Below are 20,685 nucleotides of genomic sequence, written 5' to 3'. Positions count from 1 at the left end.
CCGTGAAGACTACAAGGCATGATAATATTTGTTCTCTTTCAAAAAAATAAAAAGAAAGTCGAGATTTTCAAACAACCCAGACGAGATACGTGGTATCGCAGTGTCCAGGTCGATGTGTTATCAATGAAAATTTTAAAATTCGTCAAATTGTATAAGAATCCTATACACGTGAGACAACGCTTTCTTTATCCTTTCATTTTTATGAAATAAATCGCTATGCATCTAAATAAATTTTGCTAAAGGAAGGGTTTTTTGCAAAGCAAAAATATTTTTTTAAAATTATGCATTCAAGTTTTTAGTGCATTTGCTGACACTGAGAAGAAAACTAAACCAAATTAACTGCCCTAGGCATTTCCAGTCTGTAGATCGATATAGGTACTGGCGAGCAAATACTACATCTTTAAAAAATACCGAAATTCAGTACAAAGCAGAGTATTTTAATGTTTCAATTTCTTTTACAAATGAATCTTCTCTCTATTTGATTTTCAGTCTTTGAAGAAACTAAGTCATGCAAATTTGGTGAAATTAAAGGAAGTGATTCGTGAAAATGACACCCTGTACTTCGTTTTCGAGTACATGAAAGAGAATTTATATCAACTTATGAAAGAAAGGTACGTGTTTTTTTCTTTCTCACTTTCATTTTTAACCACCTATGTGTTGCACTTTTCGAACTTCGGTAAAAATCTTTTTCCTCCATTCAAATCTATCATGAATGATTCATGTTTTTGTAGCTTGTGCATTAAATATCTGCACCAATGAAAATATTCAACAAAACATTTATTGATGGCTAAAAATTGGATTTTAGACAGAGGCTATATACGCGTGGTCAAAATGGAACAAGCGAGTTGTATGACGAGCCCCTCTTCTTCTGCTTTTCTTTCTCTCTATTTCTGATGTAGCCATTGGCAGATCCAGCAATTGGCAACATTGCTATATCTCCATTTAAACATGTGAACAAGAATCGATTACTGAACACAAGTTAAATTGGAAAAAATAAAACAATATTGCCAACTTGCTGAATCCGCCTTTGGATGCGATCTCATCGGACGCAATATTATCGTCGCCCCTCCGACTAAAGACGTACCTCGGTTTCCACGTGAGCCTTGTTTTACATGTAAATCCATGCTTTCTGGAGCTCATGCAGAAATCAAGATACTCCCTTATACGCCAAGGGAGCGACGATATGTCCATTACTGCCATGATAGCTGGCTAAATGGCTGTTTCGTCCAAATCTACGTCATTTTTGGCGAATTTTGCTGTCTTAGCTATTTCACAGATTTCATTTAAACGAGATTAGATTAATTTTAAAGGGAACTCGCTTTCCAAAATTTAAGAGGTACGGCTTTCTTCGCTATCACGGCAGATCAGACCATGATTGAAAATGTGCACGCTGAGTGTCAAGAAAGCCTTTACGTTTTTTCCGTAACTTTACGCTGAAAAAAAATTATCGGCGTTTTTACCAAGGTCCGTTGGTACCTTTACCATTTCACTTTTTTTTACCAATTATTGGTAATTTTACCAAAACAGACTGGTAAGCTTACCTAAAAACCGGTATTTTTACTGTTTTTTTCAGGTAAGAATACCACTTTTATTGGTAATCAATTCTCGGTAACTTTGCCATTTCATCTCGGTAATTCTACCACAGTCGATTAAAAATATTGACGTTTTTACCAAGGTCCAGTAAAATTACCGAGAAAGTTCAATAATTTTACCGAGATTTCTCGGTAAATTACCAATTCCATAAATGGTAATTTTACCAAGAAAAAACTGGGATCAAATAGAACCCTGAATTCTTGGTAATTTTACCCTTTTCTTAGTAAATACACCGAGATTTTGTTTTCAGTGTATTCTTTGTTTCCAGGGATCGGCTATTCCCGGAGCCTGTGATACGGAACATGCTGTACCAGGTGCTACAGGGGCTGTCGTTCATGCACCGGCACGGGTTCTTCCACCGGGACCTGAAGCCGGAGAACCTGCTGTGCTGCGGCCCGGAGCTGATCAAGATCGCCGACTTCGGGCTGGCGCGGGAGGTCCGCTCCCGGCCGCCCTACACGGACTACGTGTCCACCCGTTGGTACCGTGCTCCGGAGGTCCTCCTTCACTCGACCACCTACAACAGCCCCATCGACCTCTGGGCCGTCGGCTGCATCATGGTCGAACTCTACACCCTCCGACCCCTCTTCCCCGGCAACAGCGAGATCGACCAGATCTTCAAGATTTGCTCCATCCTCGGAACGCCGGACAAGGTCAGTCATACACAGACCGGACAGTTGTGTCTAGAGTCCCTTTATACTGAGAGTCAAGACAATGTGAATCCATTTCTGATTGGTTCCCGTATTTTAGGCCTTCACAGTGTCACAAACGGGAATAAAGATTACACTTTCACCGATTGCAAAGATTATAATCTGGAATGGACCGGGGAATTAGGGGTTCGGCAAGGAACAAACGGAATGAGAGAAGGAACGGAGAAAGGAATTTGAGACTGGGCCGATCGAAGATTACAAAAAACGCTCAATTTCTGTAATCTTTAAAACTACAAAAACCCTCAAAAACATTTTCGGGCAAAAAATCCGGTCGAGGAAATTGACGTGTCACTTCCTTTTCAAGTATAAGATAGGCAAAAACCTTTGATGAATTCCCAAGGTCCACTAAGACTAATAATCATCAAAAAGTTCAAAAAAAAAAATAAATCCCTTGCCAAAAATAAATAAAAAAAAACCGATTTTGAGATAAATCCCTCGAATGAACTTGAAATCACAAAATCGGTCGAGGATGTCAACTGAAACTTTTTCCCCTTTAATTATGAGCTCCGCAACAAGCGTGACTCGCTTGTACCTTTTCATACACGAGCCGCACGAATTCATCTCTTCTTCTCTCCTCTCCTTCCGTCCATGGACAGAGGTCCAAAATTTTTCGGATTTACTGACGCGACCGGCTGCGGCTCGATGCTCTCAGTGAATCGGTGCCTTCTTATCATCCCTGATGTCGGCTTCAAGTCGGTTGCAATTTCACCAGTCGACCCATTTTTCCATAACCACATGTTAGACTTTTTCGAAACATGATTCATCTGAAACATGGATTTTTTTTTTAAGGGAGCTTACCATTTGCTTTGGACGGTAGGTAGGTTGTAAGTAATAATTGTTCTTATACTCTATCAGTTAAGTATAAAATACATCTGTACCATTGGATGACATTTCGACAGACACGTTAGGTCCGGACAAGTGAGGGGATTTCTGAATCGCAAAATTATTAGTGGAATTGTTATAGTGGAGGAGTTGAGTCCCTTCACGGAATGAGCCCCACTTAAGTCGACAGGTTGTACGTGTTTCTCTCTGACTTATGTGTAATCTTAGTATAATCCACCCATGTTTACGCACCGAGCCGCAGCCGGTCGCGTCAGTAAATCCGAAAAATTTTGGACCTCTGTCCATGGACGGAAGGAGAGGAGAGAAGAAGAGATGAATTCGTGCGGCTCGTGTATGAAAAGGTACAAGCGAGTCACGCTTGTTGCGGAGCTCATAATTAAAGGGGGAAAAGTTTCAGTTGACATCCTCGACCGATTTTGTGATTTCAAGTTCATTCGAGGGATTTATCTCAAAATCGGTTTTTTTTTTATTTATTTTGGCAAGGGATTTATTTTTTTTTTGAACTTTTTGATGATTATTAGTCTTAGTGGACCTTGGGAATTCATCAAAGGTTTTTGCCTATCTTATACTTGAAAAGGAAGTGACACGTCAATTTCCTCGACCGGATTTTTTGCCCGAAAAAATGTTTTTGAGGGTTTTTGTAGTTTATATCAGGTCGTTTTTGGGTGAATAAGTACCTAAAGGTCTGGCTGTACGAAGAACTAGCAAAACCGAAGCGTCGAAAAAACACAAGCAGTGTTGTTGATTTCTTCCATAAGCGCACCATGTTAGAATGCCGGTTTGGTTCACACTTTGTATAAGTCAGAAATTAAATCCCTATATGAATAAAATCCAGGAGTAATCATAACATGAATGGATTTATTATGGCTTTGACCATCTATTTTATAGCAAAATTTACACAAATTAATATCGATTGACTTAAAAATGTCGAAAAAACACAAGCAGTCGTTGCTTTTCCCGTAAGCCGCCGTGATAAGAAATGCTTGTCGGTTCACACTTGGTTTAAGACTCAATTTACTTCCTTTTTGGAATATTATTCAAGAGTATGATACATTAATGGATTCACTATGGCTTTAACTACCCGTTTGGCAGCAAAATTTGCAAAAATTAATGATGATTGAATTAAAAAATGTCGAAAAAAACACAAGTAGTTCTTAATTTCTCCATAAGCCACAATGATGATAAGTGCCGTCGGGTTCACACAGCGCTACTGGTGGAGAAAAGTGAAAGTGAAAAACTAGGGTTTCGGCGTTAGCCGCGAGAGAGCAGCACCAATGCTGATTCTGAAACGAATCTGCAGGTGTTCATGGGTTCATGGTTGAGAAGTAACTCTAACTGCATCATGAAGAATGTGGCCACCACAATTGAGTCCTTATTTTTACTGAACTTCAGACAGTGGGAAACGCACACAGAACTGTTGTCAAATTAAATGATGTTTTTAATTAATAATAATGGAAATATCGTGATCTTTTTATCCAAAGGAGTGATGCCAAATCACGGATCGGTTGGGAACAATTGAATCTATGAATCGCTGCATTGCAGCTAGTGTCCTTTGTCCACACCAATGACAAAAAATTATGTTGGTACCTGCACTTGGTATAAAGATTTGACAACTGACTTGACCTATTTAATTTAATTATCTTATTGTGTTCTTAATGCAGCAAATAAGTCTGGAGATCTAAGTATTGGCATGAGTTCATTTAGAAAAAAAGGCTCATCTGAATGTGAGAGGCCAAAGCGGTACTTATCGGTCAACCATACCTGGGTTCGTAGGCTCACCCTCGTACCTACTGAGACGGCAATCTCCATCTCTTGATCGGAGGATATGCACGCACCTAGTTGGTAAGAGTGGAGAGGCATTTATGATTACATGATACCATGGGGGTAACTAATTGTATTTAGCCTTGATTAACTACGATCACACTTATTGCAATGGAACTAGGACAGGAACACGTACCTACGTATCTTAATACTGAAGTCCTCTAAACAGATGGGGCGATACATTCTGTTACTCTTTTAAATAGAGGAGGGATGGACGCACCCATTTCACACAGCAATTTATGCAAGTAAAATGAAGCCTTCATTGTATTTTTATCATTAACTTATGAAATTATGAGAATAAAACGGGTACAATACCTATGCATTAAACGACCTTGTTATACATTGTTGGGCAAAATGACGTTTCTAACAACTCCTGACGCAAAATCAAAAGCGATCAGAAGAAACCATTTGAGCAAATGCTCACAGTCAAAGACCTTTGATTATGTGACATTAAGTTGACCTATGATTGAACTGTTCCGAAAAGGGATGGGAATTGTGCCTCACATACTCAGGTTCGCAAGCCACGCGTAACAAGAACGGGTAGAAGAGATAGGAGGATTCCAAGATAAATCATGAAGGAAACATGTTCTTATTGTAAATAAACATACACTTCAGAGAAGCATAATCACTCCTAGAGCACATAGGTTGATGGCAAGTATATAGAGCGAATAAATTTTGGTCGAAGTTCAGTGACAGTCGCATGTGAAGGCCGAGGCTCATATTCCAGTAATTTTTAGACTTTAGTCACGAGCATGCATTCTGTGATGTAAATGCTGCTTCCTCTTTAGAGTTTGGCACAATTTCGGTGTGATTTTCGTTAACGTAATTTACCTGAATTACATCTATCGCTTAGGTCAGGTACTGACATAAACATGACGACATAACCTCACTTAAAAATTTGTCACATTTTCGTTCAATAAAATAAAGATACCACTTGAAAATTTTAAGAGAAACTAAGGTATAGTATATCGGGCTCCAGTAGAACACGTGAGACGTAATAATATGAGTATGTAAATATAGTAGTTAGCATCTACAAAGAATTAAACTCTGATCCAAATTAGGTAAATCTATTCACAAATAGTTAAAGAGATTGGCAACGACCGACCAGAAATTCACTTGAGATTTTTAAGAAACCAATGAAGTAGTGTATCGGGATAAAAGTGGGCGTAATAATATAAGTGTGTAATATTAGTTAGGATCTAAAATGAATTGAACTTTTAAATTACATCTGTTCATTATTCACAAATAAATACAGTAGATGGAGGTTGATAACGACGACAGGAATTTCGTTCCCGAAACTCGGACGAACCTGAACAGAATGAACCAATGGCGTTGAAACCATTATATTACTGGTTTTTTTCTAAATTCAAAAATTATAGCTAAAATTTTGAAGGATGTAAGCGGATGCTGGATTATCCGTGAGATAAAGCGCTTTTTTATGTGGCAAAATGAAATCCTCACATCTTCACGGAGTGCCCTTTATATAGGCTCCATTACAATCCGCGGCCGGGGTAAGCGAGAAATCTGTTGTTAAAGATGGTCATGACGGGCAGTTTAGTCGTATTTTCCGTAATTTCTCTTTAAGATCACTAGGAATGTTACAAAACTGTAAAAAACCCGTGGACACGGTAACATGACGATTCTTTAGGTACCACACTTTTATGGGTCTAAGGTTTACCGTTATCGCGGAGTTTGAGTGACTTTCTCAGTACCCTGGATTCTTGAAATTCAAATTTACCCGGCAAAGTAAAAAGTAAAATTTTCCTTGTTTTGGGTCATTAAGTGCTTATAACTTTTTGAAAACTCAATGGATCTTATTGAAACTCTTCCACTTTGTAGTCCTAATTGAGATGCGTCCGTAGACACCAAGATCGTAGAAATCCGTGCCGTCGTTTGGGCTGCAGTCGAATGGCAACCGAATCAATTTTCAAGTTAAGGGAGTTGCCTGTGACTAAGAGTGTCGGGCCACCCGTTTGTTATCGGGACTTTAGTAGGACGTCATTTTCCTCGACCGGGGGTGGCTACCGCCACTCTTGATTCCCGTTTATGACTCCATGAGGGGGTGTCGTCTTGACTCTCAGTATGAAGGGACTCTAGTTGTGTCCTAGTCGGACACAACCGTTTTTATGTGAAACTCGGCGATTGAAGTGCGTTTAGCAGAAAGGAACCAAGCCACATCAACTATCGCCAAATTTAACTGTGCAATTTAAATTTTTGTAAGAGAACGTTTTTGCGGATTTTTTTGAGAATTTTAAGGAATTTGCTCTGCACTATGCAGAAAGTTCCCTGGAATTTACAAAAAAAATCCGCACAACCGTTTTTATATAAAGATAAAAGTGTCCAATTAACTTTAACAACACCTTATGTGGCTTGGTTCCTTTTTGCTGAACGCAGTCTATTTGTGATGCATGCGACCACTTCCTTTTTTCTGTCTATGACTTGGATATGCAGCATGGGCGGTACCCAGTCTGGAAGAAGAGAGGGCCTTAATGGAAGGTATGCAAAGACGCCTCAATATTGAGGGGATCGAGGGGGAGGGGGCTTCGGGATCCGTCCAATGGACTATATGTAAAAATGCAAATCAGGGTGCCACACGAACCAGTGTAAATGTATAAAAAAATCGGTCACTTATACACTTATGAATGTCATCTAAGTACCAGTTGCTACAGCGCAAGTAGTCCTGATCTTCCAACTTACCTTCCAACTAGAATATGTTCATGATTTTACCTTGACCAATGTTGGAGAATGTGCACACACATTTGCTCATCTGAAAGTGCCTAATGAGCTGAGTTCGCAGTATTTCTCATACTTTTTTTGTGACATGGTAATTTGGAGGAAAATTTATTTAAAAGTGAGAAAATGTGCCTCTTTATAACGCCATCTGGCGGAATTTCCCATTCAACACATGTCTTTTAGCAGAATCGGTTATTTTTTCATGCCTCCTCTAATAATTGCTCAATTTTATGAATCAAGGGTATCTTCGTGTTCAGCTCACTCAGTTGATTCCACTTGAACACGAAATTCATCAGATTTCAGACCCTTGTAAATTCTCCATTAGATTATTTAAAAATAAGAAGATTCGTCCAAACAGCTACTGTCTACGTTGAATATTAACCGAGGAATCGTCCTTTAAAAAGTTAGGTTTTTGACGTCATCCACCGCGATCATGCATAACATATCGCGGTGAATGACGTCATAAATCGAGTTTTTCAAGGCGCGATGTCTCGGTTAATATTCAAAGTAGCAGGATGCTGTTTGGACAAATCTTATAATTTTTAGTCGATCCGCAAGAATCAAGCATCAAAACACGATTCTGTGACCAGCTCAACTGACCCATTCATGAAGCTATGCCTTGAAAGGATAAGCATGAGACTCATTAACGCGGCTGAATGTTGAACATGGACGAAAGGGGTGTTTTAATCTATCTTAAGCTCAGTTCTCAAAGCTAAACCTGATTGGTGGAATAGACCTTGGTTCAAGGAGAGGTCAATACCCCAAGCCAGTTATAATGCTCTCACCTGAGAAGCACGATTTCCGAGCAAAAGAGGGGAGGCGAGAATTTATTTAAATCGCCAAGTCGCTGACCGCTCGACTAATAAAAACTAAAAACAGCGGTGATTAAGAGGAGCGAGCAACCCTCCAGAAGGGGCGGAATTTGCTGATAAAGTTGAGATATGTAGGCTAGCAACGCGTCATAGCTGGGCTCTTGAGACATGCAAAACTCGACGTCGCAGAGTTGCCACTTCACTGAAAAAAAATCTCGGTGTATTTACTAAGAAAAGGGTAATATATGGAATTGGTAATTTTACCGAGAAATCTCGGTAAAATTATTGAACTTTCTCGGTAATTTTACTGGACCTTGGTAAAAACGCCAATATTTTTTATCGACTGTGGTAGAATTACCGAGATAAAATGGCAAAGTTACCGGGAATTGATTACCAATAACAGTAGTATTCTTACCTGAAAAAAAAAAACAGTAAAAATACCGGTTTTTAGGTAAGCTTACCAGTCTGTCTTGGTAAAATTACCAATAATTGGTAAAAAGAGTGAGATGGTAAAGGTACCAACGGACCTTGGTAAAAACACCGAGAAATTTTTTTTCAGTGTCCTTCACGTGTGACTGCCCAAGGAAAAGGGGACCGGAGTTCGGGCAAGTTTGCCTGTAGAGTGATTTTTTTTCGAGTTCCATCGAAAAATCGGATTTTCGGATTCCCATAGAGAGCGAACTACAATAGAGAACACACATTGGACCGAATTTAATAAGAACGCAACAAGTTGTATTAAGTCTAACCGACAAAAAGAGGTTTCAAGTTTTATTCCTCCGTGAGACTCAATGTTAACAACAATGCCTAATGATTTCTTTCGCGTTCAAAATATTTTTCTTGACTAACCCTGATACAAAAGGTAGAAGACTATAATCTTTACTTATATTAAAATATGACTTTTCCAGCTTGTATTTAATTGAATTTTTAAATAATTTGATATTAATTAATTTTTAACTTTTAGATGATTAGTAACTATTTTTAGTAAAAATTTTTTACATCAAAGACACAGATAGACAAAGAATAAGATAGACAAAGATAGTTGAATCTGTTTAATAATGATGATGATTCTGTGACAGAAGATGAATGAATTTAACTTGATTTGGACGGAGGAAAATTTGCGACTATTTGAATTCAAAACTAGGTACTTCCGAACCCCCCCCCCCCCCCCCCCAAATATGACATGGTGCATTTCTGTTGAACTCAATCCTATTAGGCTTCCACGAGATACGTTTCCTAATTCAAATTTCAAGCCGAAGACGTCATAGAATATATTGGTTATTAGGACCCCAAAACGTCCCGAACTTTTAATCTTTGAAATTTTAAGCCTTGCCGTCTATATTCTGTGCTTTTTTGCCCTGTAACATATCGAGCCATTGTTTTTCATTCATTGTTGTGTGAGAAACATTTGATATTTTAAACCCAGCTCATGGATAAACAGTTTTTTGTTAAAATATTTTCTTCAACGCTTCAGGGCGGCAACGCTGATGTGCCCCCCGCACCGCGCCACCGAGTTAAAATTTAAAGCTTTCGGCTTTCGACAGGAGTTGTTACCGTCGGTTATAGCGTGAAAGTATCGGTCGTGATAGCGGGTCTCCTGAATTATGCACGCAGACAATGATACGAATAATAAACCCCCTCCCCTTGTCTCTGTTCCTCTAATTACTACCCCTGCGGGACACGGGGAGTTACACATCCTGTTTTTCCTCGTTCCCACTGGACAGCGGTCGGTTCTTGACTTTCGTGCCCGCAGAACTTTCGCATATTTCATGCCACCCAGGCTGGCCGACGAGCAGTTACTAGGGGTCAACGTGTCCCATGAAATATCAGAACTTTTTTTCTGGAGCCTGTCTAATTGCATACGCAAAGTATTGAAGGCGCTTTGGGTTCCATTCTACTGTAGTATGTGATAGGTGCAAGTAGAATACCTCTATAGGGCGAGTATGGACAACTCGAAAATTTGGAGATTGATCAAGTTCCCCTACGCTCCGATAAGTGTTTTAAACTAACAATGGATGGTCCCTTAGTAATCTTAAGGCTGATAAATTAGTATTTTGGATATGGAGAATTACTGCTGCATTACTTTTTTTGATTCAGCGTTTTTTCTGTTGCAGCGAGACTGGTACGAGGGTTACCAATTGGCGGCCGCCATGAATTTCAAATTTCCGCAATTCGTGCGTGTGCCCCTGAATACAATAGTGCCAAATGCATCACACGACGCCATAGTCCTTCTAGAAGCTCTCCTTCATTGGAACCCCTCCAAGAGGCCAACAGCTCAACATGCTTTAAGGTATTCCTTGTGCGATCGAGTATTATTACTTATTCATCTTTTGATAGGATGAAAATTTCTAAATTACGAAACATTCTCGTGAAACCAAGTGAAGTCTGAAGTCAAACAATCTCGTGAATTTTAGGAGTATTTTCTTCACAGTCTAGAGTAAATTCGTAGACAGTTTAAAAGCGTTAAGCGGTTAATTATCTTTTAAAAAAACATACATGAGAAAGATTAGGTGACGTGAAATGCAGTCATCGGCGGATCCAGCGAATTGGCAACGTTGTTTTTCTCCATTAAAACCAATGGAAATGTATCTATTCTTAGAGGGGCCAGGTGCTCCGACAAGAATCGATTATTTAACATAGGTTTAAATGGAGGAACTCCGGTGTTGCCAAATCGCTGCACTGAAAAAAAATCTCAGTGTATTTACGAAGAAAAGGGTAAAATTACCAAGAATTTAGGATTCTATTTCATCCCAGTTTTTTCTCGGTAAAATTGCCATTTATGGAATTGGTAATTTTACCGAGAAATCTCGGTAAAATTATTGAACTTTTTCGGTAATTTTACTGGACCTTCGAGATAAAATGGCAAAGTTATCGGGAACTGATTACCAATAAAAGTGGTATTCTTACCTGAAAAAAACAGTAAAAATACCGGTTTTTAGGTAAGCTTACCAGTTTGTCTTGGTAAAATTACCAATAATTGGTTAAAAAAGTGTGATAGTAAAGGTACCAATGGACCTTGGTAAAAACGCCGAGAATTGTTTTTCAGTGTGGATCCGCCAATGAATGCAGTTATAGGCCAACCCCGGTTAGATCCATTCGTACGGGCTACATTTTGCAATTAGGTGCTACAATTTCTGGTTCATCCGTAAAAACGTTCACGTGCCTGAAGGAAACTGATGGAACATACGTTGTTTCTAAACTGAGCCAGCAATTGTAGTTCCTATTTGCATAATGTACTCCAAATGATCGCACTTTTTTTCAGTGATGCGCCAGCGAGAGAAGTAGTAGAAAGACTATCCTGATAAACTACAGCAGAAAAGTTGATTTGTTTTCGTGATGAGTAATGATTCTGCTCTTTCATTTCAGACAGGCGTATTTCCAAGTCGGGCACCGGCTCAACAGCCATCATCGGCACGAGCTAGCCGCCACCGACCGCAACCTATCGATCAAGTCGAATCCAGCTCGAACTACACTTACCATCGTCCCCAAACAGATCACGCTCCACGAGAGGGACTTCAATGAAATTTTAAGGTTAGGCTCCTCCGAGGTTTTATACTAGATACGTTGCAGGGTCTAGACCTACCGTGTTACATTTTTCCTTGCTTATTTTAGGTCAGACTAAGTTTAGGACCACGGGGAAGAATCGGAAATCGACCCTATGAAATCCAAATTTCATGGTCCTGGAGTTCCCCCGAGCCTGGGCTTCCTCGGGAGGTAAAGAGGGGGGGGGGAGGTTCTCATCTCAAAATTTTGAAATTATTTCATCGGAACCAGTAAGTACAGACAATTTTAACCTGTATCAATACCGAGAAATTCAAAATCGGCCCATTCGTGTCTAAAATACTTGCCCTTAAAGGCGGGGGACAGAGCCCTCTTAAAAAATTGTAAGTTTGCTAAATTGACTTAGAGGCTCGGAAGAAAAATGTGAAAAATGGGTAATCCACCCCATGGAATTCGAATTTGAAGGGTCCGTTGCCCCCAGAGGTTTCTCTGATGAGGCTCAGGGATATCAGGTGAAATCCACTGATAACAACTGTATTCAGATCGGCATATCGACGGTGTAAGTTCGCAACCACGTATCTCGATTTGCAACGTCTCTTAATGTTTTTGTCATACTTAATTTTTAAAATGCCAAACAATGAAACGGCAGTTATTAAAAACTGCTATGATTTTTCTTTTCTGTATGAAGAAAATTCTGCGAAAACTTCAAGGAATGATGTCGATTTGTTCTCTTTTAAAAAAAATGAAGCACGAGCGGAGATTTTCAAACACTGTAAACAAGTTACGTGATTGCAGACTTACACCGTCGATATATATACATCCTCAGACAATTTAATGCATGCAGCAGTCGAGTTATCACCGCTGAAGATAAGGGAAGGGCGGCCAAATAATTAAGAAAGGAAAGTTTGAGTGTTTTTTTTCTTTTCTTTTTTTAAAATTCATTTTTAGAAATTCCCAGTTTATTTAATTTGATCCTTTCCCTGTTTCTAGCCTAGTCCAACGATTATCATTAGGCTAACCTGAGCGTTGACCTTCGTCTATAAATTATATTCAACAGGGAGCAAGCAATACGGGGTCTTTGAAGTATATTGTCTCTGTCCAGACGGCAGACGGCGTCTCCTCCTAATTAGTGATAATATTAACCGCATCGTCTCTTCTGCGTGCGGTCCTCCAACGCGCAAATTGATTGTCCCAGTCTGACGTCAGAAAGCGCTTCAAGACCAACAAAGGAAAGATAAACAGAGGCTGGCAGTCCGTTTTAAAATGCATCCGACGCTGAAGCTTTCGAATCACGAATTTCGATTGTGCTGTTTGAAAATGCCCAATTGTACTTCATTTTTTCCTAAAATAACACCGTTCGTGACGCACAATTCCACAATGCACGTCCGAGAGAATTCTTGAAAAAAACAAAGAAAAATCAATTAAAATTTTGAACAATAATGGTGGTCAGACCTGATTTGAAAGGATGAAGTGTGAAAGGAGGTTTGCAATTTCGTAAACCGAGACACGTGGTTTGGTAGTTTCACCGACGTATGTTTCAGTCACGAACACGGAAACAATGTAGCTTGGTTTAGAGTTGTTCGATTTTTCAATCAATCGATTAATGTGCATATTTTGAAACGATAAATTTTCAAAATTTGAGAAAAATGTATGGTTTGAACGACAGTGGTATAATCATGGTAATCACCAACGCAGACTGGTCTTGAAGACCTCATAACTTCAATCGTAATCACCAAAAGTATGGTAAATGCTACCAGATGTCTCGTGAACTTAACTCTATAGTACCTTTGGGTCAAAAATCAAGTAGTATTGTCAGAATTTATCTTTAGTCTTGGTAACAATCGCCACACGTTTTTTTTTTTTTTCAGTGTGTACCCACTACCCACTGTACGTGTACCCCCAGTTGACGCTCGCCAGGGTTCTCAAGTGTACATTAACATTTGTGCTAAATTTGAGAATAAAAAAATCATGTGTCCTAAATATTTTCAATGATAATCTAGTATACTACAGCTTCCAGGTGCTCAAAGCAACCGGTTTCCTATTTTTTCAGTGTACCCATTCAGTACACTCTTGACAATTCAAAATTCAAGGGACCGAGAAATTAGTACAAAAACATCGAGTTTTTCAATCAACGAGATCTCGAATCACTGATTGATAGCCATTCTCACTTCCACTTCCAGTGCCTCGAATTATACAGATTCTCGCTCAATTTCCAAAAATCTGAGGGAGGAGAACACCTTGATTTCCTCGAGATATCGAGAAAACTTGACGTTTAATTCCTTCATAAATTACAAGTTTTTCCAATGAATGAGGTTCTAATTACCAAGATTGCACTGTATTATACTGCCGTGCTTAGGAAGAAAGCCGTATGTACATTCGAGTGTTGCCAAATTTCCATTGATAAAATATGCATTTTTAACGCAATTTAGGCATTTTATACCTTGAAATTTTTAGATATTTTAAATTAAATTGCGTAAAACATTGTTTAAAAATTTGTTGAAGGACTTTAACATTTTTGTTAACATTGTCTAAAAGGAAATTTGTTTTTTATCGAAGGTGATTCGGCCACGTCTGAAGGCTCATACGGCGTTTTTCCTTAGCACGGCAGTATAAATGACCAGCTTATCTTAACTGGAATTCATAATCTGCTCGGATTTTTTGGGCAGGGTGGAGGCTTAACGGCTGATTTGTCTTTTTGTAATGTTGTGATGTAGGCCCTTGGTGAGTGACATGAGTTATCTCTCTGTTAGCAGCAAAATCATGCCCCCAGTGAAACAGTCGATGAAGGAGAACCGAGGCTGGTATGAGCGGCACGAGAAGGAGTCTCCGATTAAAAAGCTCAGCGCCAAACAGCACTATCTATCGGTGGCGAGGTACGTCACTGGACAATCAACTAATTTAGCCGCCAAGTGAGTTCTTAATATAGATATCAAGATCTTCGGCGGTTGGGTTGCGGGAGTTTAAAAAAAAAAAAAAAAAAAAAAAAAAAAAAAAAAAAAAAAAACCAGAAAGAACAAATTTTTCCCCTTCTCTCCTCTCTGGTTTAATGACTCTCATTTCATTAGAGACCTATGTACAACTGGACGTATTCCTGCCAAACGGAAACTATGTTCATCATGACGTGAGCCCTGTTACGAATATATTTTTATGGATCTCAGGGCTCATGCCTTAATGCACATAGTTCTGTTTGGCAGAAATGTGTCCAACTGTGGTTTCTATTTGTTATCCTACAACATTAAGGGATCGGCACATGCATGCCTCGGGCTTTTCAAATTTCAAGAATTAAGGCCGAGTTGTACCTGTTTCTGCATGTCCTCTCGTCAGTTCCTTGAAAATTTTCCGCCTCTACCGGGATTCGAACTCGGAGTTTACGGACCTAGAGTCAGACGCGCCGACCACAGCCATCCTGTCCGACCAAAGGAATACCTCCTTGAGTTGATCTATGGTGGGAGTAGGCAAACATCGAGAATTTTAATAATAAGTTGTCATAATGCTGGTCTCACTTCAAATTTCCGGCAAAAAAACCAATCCATTACGCTTAGAGGCAAAACTCAGCTACTTTTACCCCTAAAAAATCCTAAATTTGTAAAACTAAAAGAATGAGAACGCGAATACTAACCGTTCAATTTCATTAAGGATGAGGCTATTCGTCGGTACCGTACCGACGGATAAATGGCTATTCGTCGGTACCGTACCGATGAATAAATGGCTATTCGTCGGTACCGCATCGGCGACATTAATTAATGAAAATGTGTTGTCAAGCCTTGGTCCTAATGGACAAGCAAACGCCATCTATGGTGCTCTGTTGTAATTACACGGAGATACTAAGTGCTACAAATGTACAACTATTGTCAGTTCATGGTAGCTGCTCCACGGCTTGCGAATCTTCAGTATCTGTCGCTGCCCCAACTAACAACGATCATAGTGCAGAGAGCTATTCCACCACCAGCGAATCTTCGGTTTCTGTTGCTGCCCCAACTAACAACGATCATAGTGCAGGGAGCTATTCCACCACTAGCGAATCTTCGGTTTCTGCTGCTGCTCCATCTGACGAAAATGTCAGTGCAGAGAGCTTCACGAAGCTAAAATTTAAGAGTAAAGTCATTTCACGAGGGCGACCTAAACTGTCAGCAAGACAACTTTGTTCCTTTAATCGCACCGTTGCCGACCGACAATCTGTGGAAAATCCCCCCGAAAAACGAAAACGAAAGAAAACACCTGCAAATGAAACTAAGGGCCCCACCACCCGAAAAAAGAAGCGTTCTTGATGATTCTTTTGACAGAGTAGTACATTTCAGTATTATGATGATTCATTTGACAGTGAAGTACTTTTCAGTATTATGATTATTTATATGACAGAGTAGTACATCTCAGTATTATGTGAGAGTATTAAATACATAAATTAAAGTTGGAGAATATTTCTTTACAACTCGTTTTGGATTTTTTTCCATCTTTCACCCAATTTTTAGCTCTTAACTTCCACCAAAATATTATTAAGAAATCATATCTTTAATATAATTTACGTACTAAAATCAAAGTACGGTACCGACGAATAGTTATTTATTCATCGGTACGGTACCGACGAATAGCTATTTATTCATCGGTACGGTACCGACGAATAGCTATTTATTCATCGGTACGGTACCGACGAATAGCCATTTATCCGTCGGTACCGTACCGACGAATAGCCACTTCGTTTCATTAATCGAATGCAATATTTTGCGTCCGTAGACTCAAGCTTTATTTTAGGATTTACAAAATAGATTCTGCGGAAAGAAAGAGCTGAAACGTGGCTGCTGAAATGTGCTTCTGTGTGAAATGTATCCGTTTTTTACGCAAAATTTACAATGGAATCAGTAATTTAGCCGAATGTGTTCGATATTTTGATGTTCGTTTACCTCTTGTGAAGGCTCTTTTTTATAAGATAAAATCAGGCTTTTTTTTAATGAGTTCCTATGGTATTAATATTGGATTAATAATACTAATTGTATCACTAGCGTGCGAATAAAAATATTGGAACCGTATAAAATCTCACATACCATCCATAAATCATATCATGAAAACCTACGAGTAACATATGAATGGCCATAGGTTGATTTTTTACCAGGGAGGCGTCAACTGCAATGATTTGATCAGTTTTTATTTTAATGATAGCTCTCCGCAGTCACTAATTTTGAAAAGTACTCCTGATCCATAGAAATCGGCCTCAATTCTTGTGAATACCAACAGCCTGACTTCCGTTCGTCACAACATGCAACTTATTCTAACGCAGCTTTTTTTTTTTTTTTTTTTTTTTTTTTTTTTTTTTTTAATTAACTACCTAAAATTCTCGTCTTTCTCAAGGCAGCCAAATGTCTCGATTCTTTCTTTATTATATTTTTGTCTTAATTTACATTTTTTACTGTTGTCCACCTCTGTTGCATTCTTAAATGCTGTCATGCAGGACCGGATTTACATATACTTGCCGCCCATTGGCCGCCTGTATTTTGCCACCCCTTTCTCATTCGTTTTGAAACATAAATAAAAACGATCAAGTGAACATGCCGAAGGAGAAGGGGTGCATAAGACACGTTTACTCGTGTTGGACACATTTTTTGCGAAAGCCCTGTCAACACAAATAGCAAAAGTTTACGGAACTTGAAGCGGAAGTTAAGTTTCGTAAACTCATCTCTGTGTGGACAAAGCCTTCCATTTATATGAAATGAAGGAAAATTATGAAAGAACAAACATAAATGTGGTTTAATAATTTTAACTTCCGCCGCCGCGCCGAGCTGATCGAATACGGTGTTTGGCACAATGCGTGAAGTATTCCCACAGTCTTGTAGGCGCTATGCGTTTCACGACTCCCGCTGCTGACCGTAGCGACCGCACTGCGTCTTTGACGCAATGCGTGAAGTATTCATGCAGTCTTGTAGGCGCTAATATGTTTTACATACCGACCGCCGCGCCGCGCCGAGGGTTTCTCCTTTTCATCTCAAGTTCTCGTCATCATTGCTCTCTGCGCCGCGCCGTTCCATGCCAAATTCCGTGTTCGGTTTCTCTCTTAGTCTTAACTCGACTGATCAATTAAAGGTGCTGTCTATTGTATCACAGAGAGACGAAAAAATTAGAGATATACTCTCAGGAAATGAGAGATTTTATCACCTTCTCTCGTTTGTATTTTTTTTCTGAATCCGATTTTTCTTCATAGCTACATATAAAAAAAATCGCAAAATTTGCCGCCCCCTAAATTTGCCGCCATGGGCCGCGGCGTATGTGGCCACCCCCTAAATCCGGCCCTGCGGTCGTGTAAAATTTTCATCTTAAGTAAAAAATTTGAAAATAAAATATTTTAAATTTAATTTCAAATTAGCTACCATAAACCATTTTCACTTCCACTTTTTGTTTCAGTGAAAGGTTCTCTGCCCAGAAAAAGCCGTTGTTGCCTCAGCAGAACTACTTGACGAACATGAATAACATCTCTTCTTATAATAAAGCAGCACAGCCACTCTCTACATCTGCAAGAGTTCCGAGCAATGGTCGTGTTGACTGGGCGGCAAAGTAAGTTTTTCAGCAAAAAAGATTCCCGCAAGTTTTCTATATGTGTAATTAATTATTACTCACAAATTGAAGAGAGCGATGGCAAATCTTGAAAGTTGACGACACTATAGACTACGCCCATTTAAAATTATGTAAAATAACCCAACGTTGGTAGCACCTTGGTGTGGCTAAAGGTAAAAAATGAGATAGGAAAGCAATCAACATGTTAAATCATTTTCAGCTGTTGCTTGTTCTTGACTGCTACGATTGGACATATTCATGCTAAAAGGAACTATGTGCATAAAGTTTGCGTGCACCATAGTTCCTTTCTGCATGAATGTGTCCAATTTGTGTAACTTGTATTCTTAGAACTCTCATCGGATTATTTGAACTTGACAACAAACCAGCATGAAGTACGTCCTCTGCCTCTAAATCAAAAGAATATTATGAAAATTTTCAAGAATTTTCTGCAGGCGAAAAAAAAAATAGTTTTAAAACTGAAGAATGAGTCGTGAAATCTTCATTCTTGGTTAAAAAAGTAGATGGAGGCAATGGACTTTTTTGTTTTAAGAAATTTATTGTCACCTCGATAGTAAATTTCATCATCGGGGTTACAAGAGATTTCTAAAAAAAAAAATATGAAACCTGATCGAGAAAGTTCCAAGCATAAGGATTATCCAAAACGCACTGAGAGAGGTTAAACGCGACAAAGCTACTAAAAATGGAAAGAGGAGTTATCAAGTTTTTTGTTATTTTCGTCGATAAATACTGATCCATTTATAATTATTATTTTTTTTGTTCCAGATATTTAAAATGAGGGCAAGAGTCGGAGCGCCTATGACCACGAGAAGAATCAAACATATTTGACTGTGAGGTCGATGCATTGATGAAGTTTGCTTTCGATGCTAAATTTTAAAATGATTAATTTTATACGAGTTCCTTTCCAATTTTTCTATTTGCCAAGATTGTTTTTCATAATGTTTTTAACTTTAAGAGAGATTTTGTGTTTCATGATGGTTGTTTCTGAGGTATTTGTGTAGGTTTTGTAAAGGCACACGATTTCAAGTTGATAGTTGCCGGCTATAAGTCAAGGTGTTAGAAAGCGATTCCTTGACTCTTTTTTTAAGACAAAAAGTAAGCTTTTTGTAAGATTTGAGATTTATTAAATGTAAATAAATGTTTTAACAATCGTCAACATTTGGTCAACAATATTTATTAATGATAATCTTTTTATGCAATTTTTAGAATGAAAATGTCATTCCTTCCACCGATCATTTAGAGTTTTTCCAAAAAGACGAAATTTTCCAAAGAAACTTATGCGTCCCAGAATAAAACTGATGTCATTCTCGGATTCAGCAGTTGAGATTACATAAGTATTCGCCTATGCCTAAGAGCTTTCCCTGATATGAAGGTTTCCTCTGTCAAACGATAAAATTTGCCCATTTATCTGACTGTACCCAGCATACCACACCAAGTTTCTGAAGTGCGGGCAACGGAGAGTCAACAGAAAATGAAAACGCAAAACCACAAATCTGCGCTCTTGCGTCAATTAGCGCAGGACGTTCATTGCTCATATGTGAACACCCATCCACAGGAACGCAGAACCTCAATAATGCGATCTTGCGTTCATCAATGCAAGTTCGCCGATACACCTGCTTTTGGTTGACCCTATGCGCCACTCGTTCGCACTTAGGAAACTCGGTAAAGCGTGCTGGGTACAGTGCCTTTAAGGTCCAAGGACCTCCGAATACCAGGTGCCTCTGGATGGGTGTGAACACGGAGATCTGAAAGGGCAAAGAAGGACCACACCATAGTGTAATACGCTCCATAACGCAAAACCGCTCAAGTGTGGTTCCACGTTACCTTTAATGCAAACCGCAGGTTAATATAGTAACTTTAGTTGATTCAAAAGTTAGTGGATTTTTAAAGAGGCATCGCTGTCACTACGCGGGATTTTTTTGGGACTTGAAATTTCCAGAACTAAAGCTCTGTGTTGTGGAAGGACAGTTATACAAGGAAAAAATGCAGTGAAAGTTTCAATGAATCACGTATATTTGCTGTATCCATAATGAATCATACGTCAGCGGAGATTTTGAAACACCGCAATCAAGAAATGCCCTTTCTGCACCCAGCGCTTCTGGCGCTATTTTGAGGAT

At 39.1% G+C, this 20,685-nt stretch overlaps 1 protein-coding gene across 6 annotated transcripts in view; it reads left to right on the top strand.

Moving 5' to 3' along the window:
- LOC109036384 (serine/threonine-protein kinase ICK) overlaps positions 1–19,724 on the top strand; it is a 40,476-nt gene extending 20,752 nt beyond the window's left edge. The window contains exons 4-10 of one of the 6 annotated variants that reach the window (XM_019050571.2): positions 490–611; positions 1,862–2,246; positions 10,624–10,799; positions 11,876–12,040; positions 14,725–14,883; positions 18,401–18,550; positions 19,334–19,724. In XM_019050571.2, the coding sequence (XP_018906116.1) occupies positions 490–611; positions 1,862–2,246; positions 10,624–10,799; positions 11,876–12,040; positions 14,725–14,883; positions 18,401–18,550; positions 19,334–19,346 (1,170 nt within the window). In that variant the 3' untranslated portion in view covers positions 19,347–19,724. Of the gene's footprint in view, positions 1–489; positions 612–1,861; positions 2,247–10,623; positions 10,800–11,875; positions 12,041–14,724; positions 14,920–18,400; positions 18,551–19,333 lie in introns of all 6 variants that reach the window. The other 5 variants (XM_019050573.2, XM_072306181.1, XM_019050568.2 and 2 more) reach the window with 5 other exon arrangements.
- The last annotated feature ends 961 nt before the right edge of the window (positions 19,725–20,685 follow it).

The sequence above is a fragment of the Bemisia tabaci genome, chromosome 1 (genome assembly GCF_918797505.1).
Source record: "Bemisia tabaci chromosome 1, PGI_BMITA_v3".
NCBI lineage: Eukaryota > Metazoa > Arthropoda > Insecta > Hemiptera > Aleyrodidae > Bemisia > Bemisia tabaci.
Note: the sequence above shows the minus strand (reverse complement) of the source record. Positions and strands in the feature narration are given on the sequence as shown.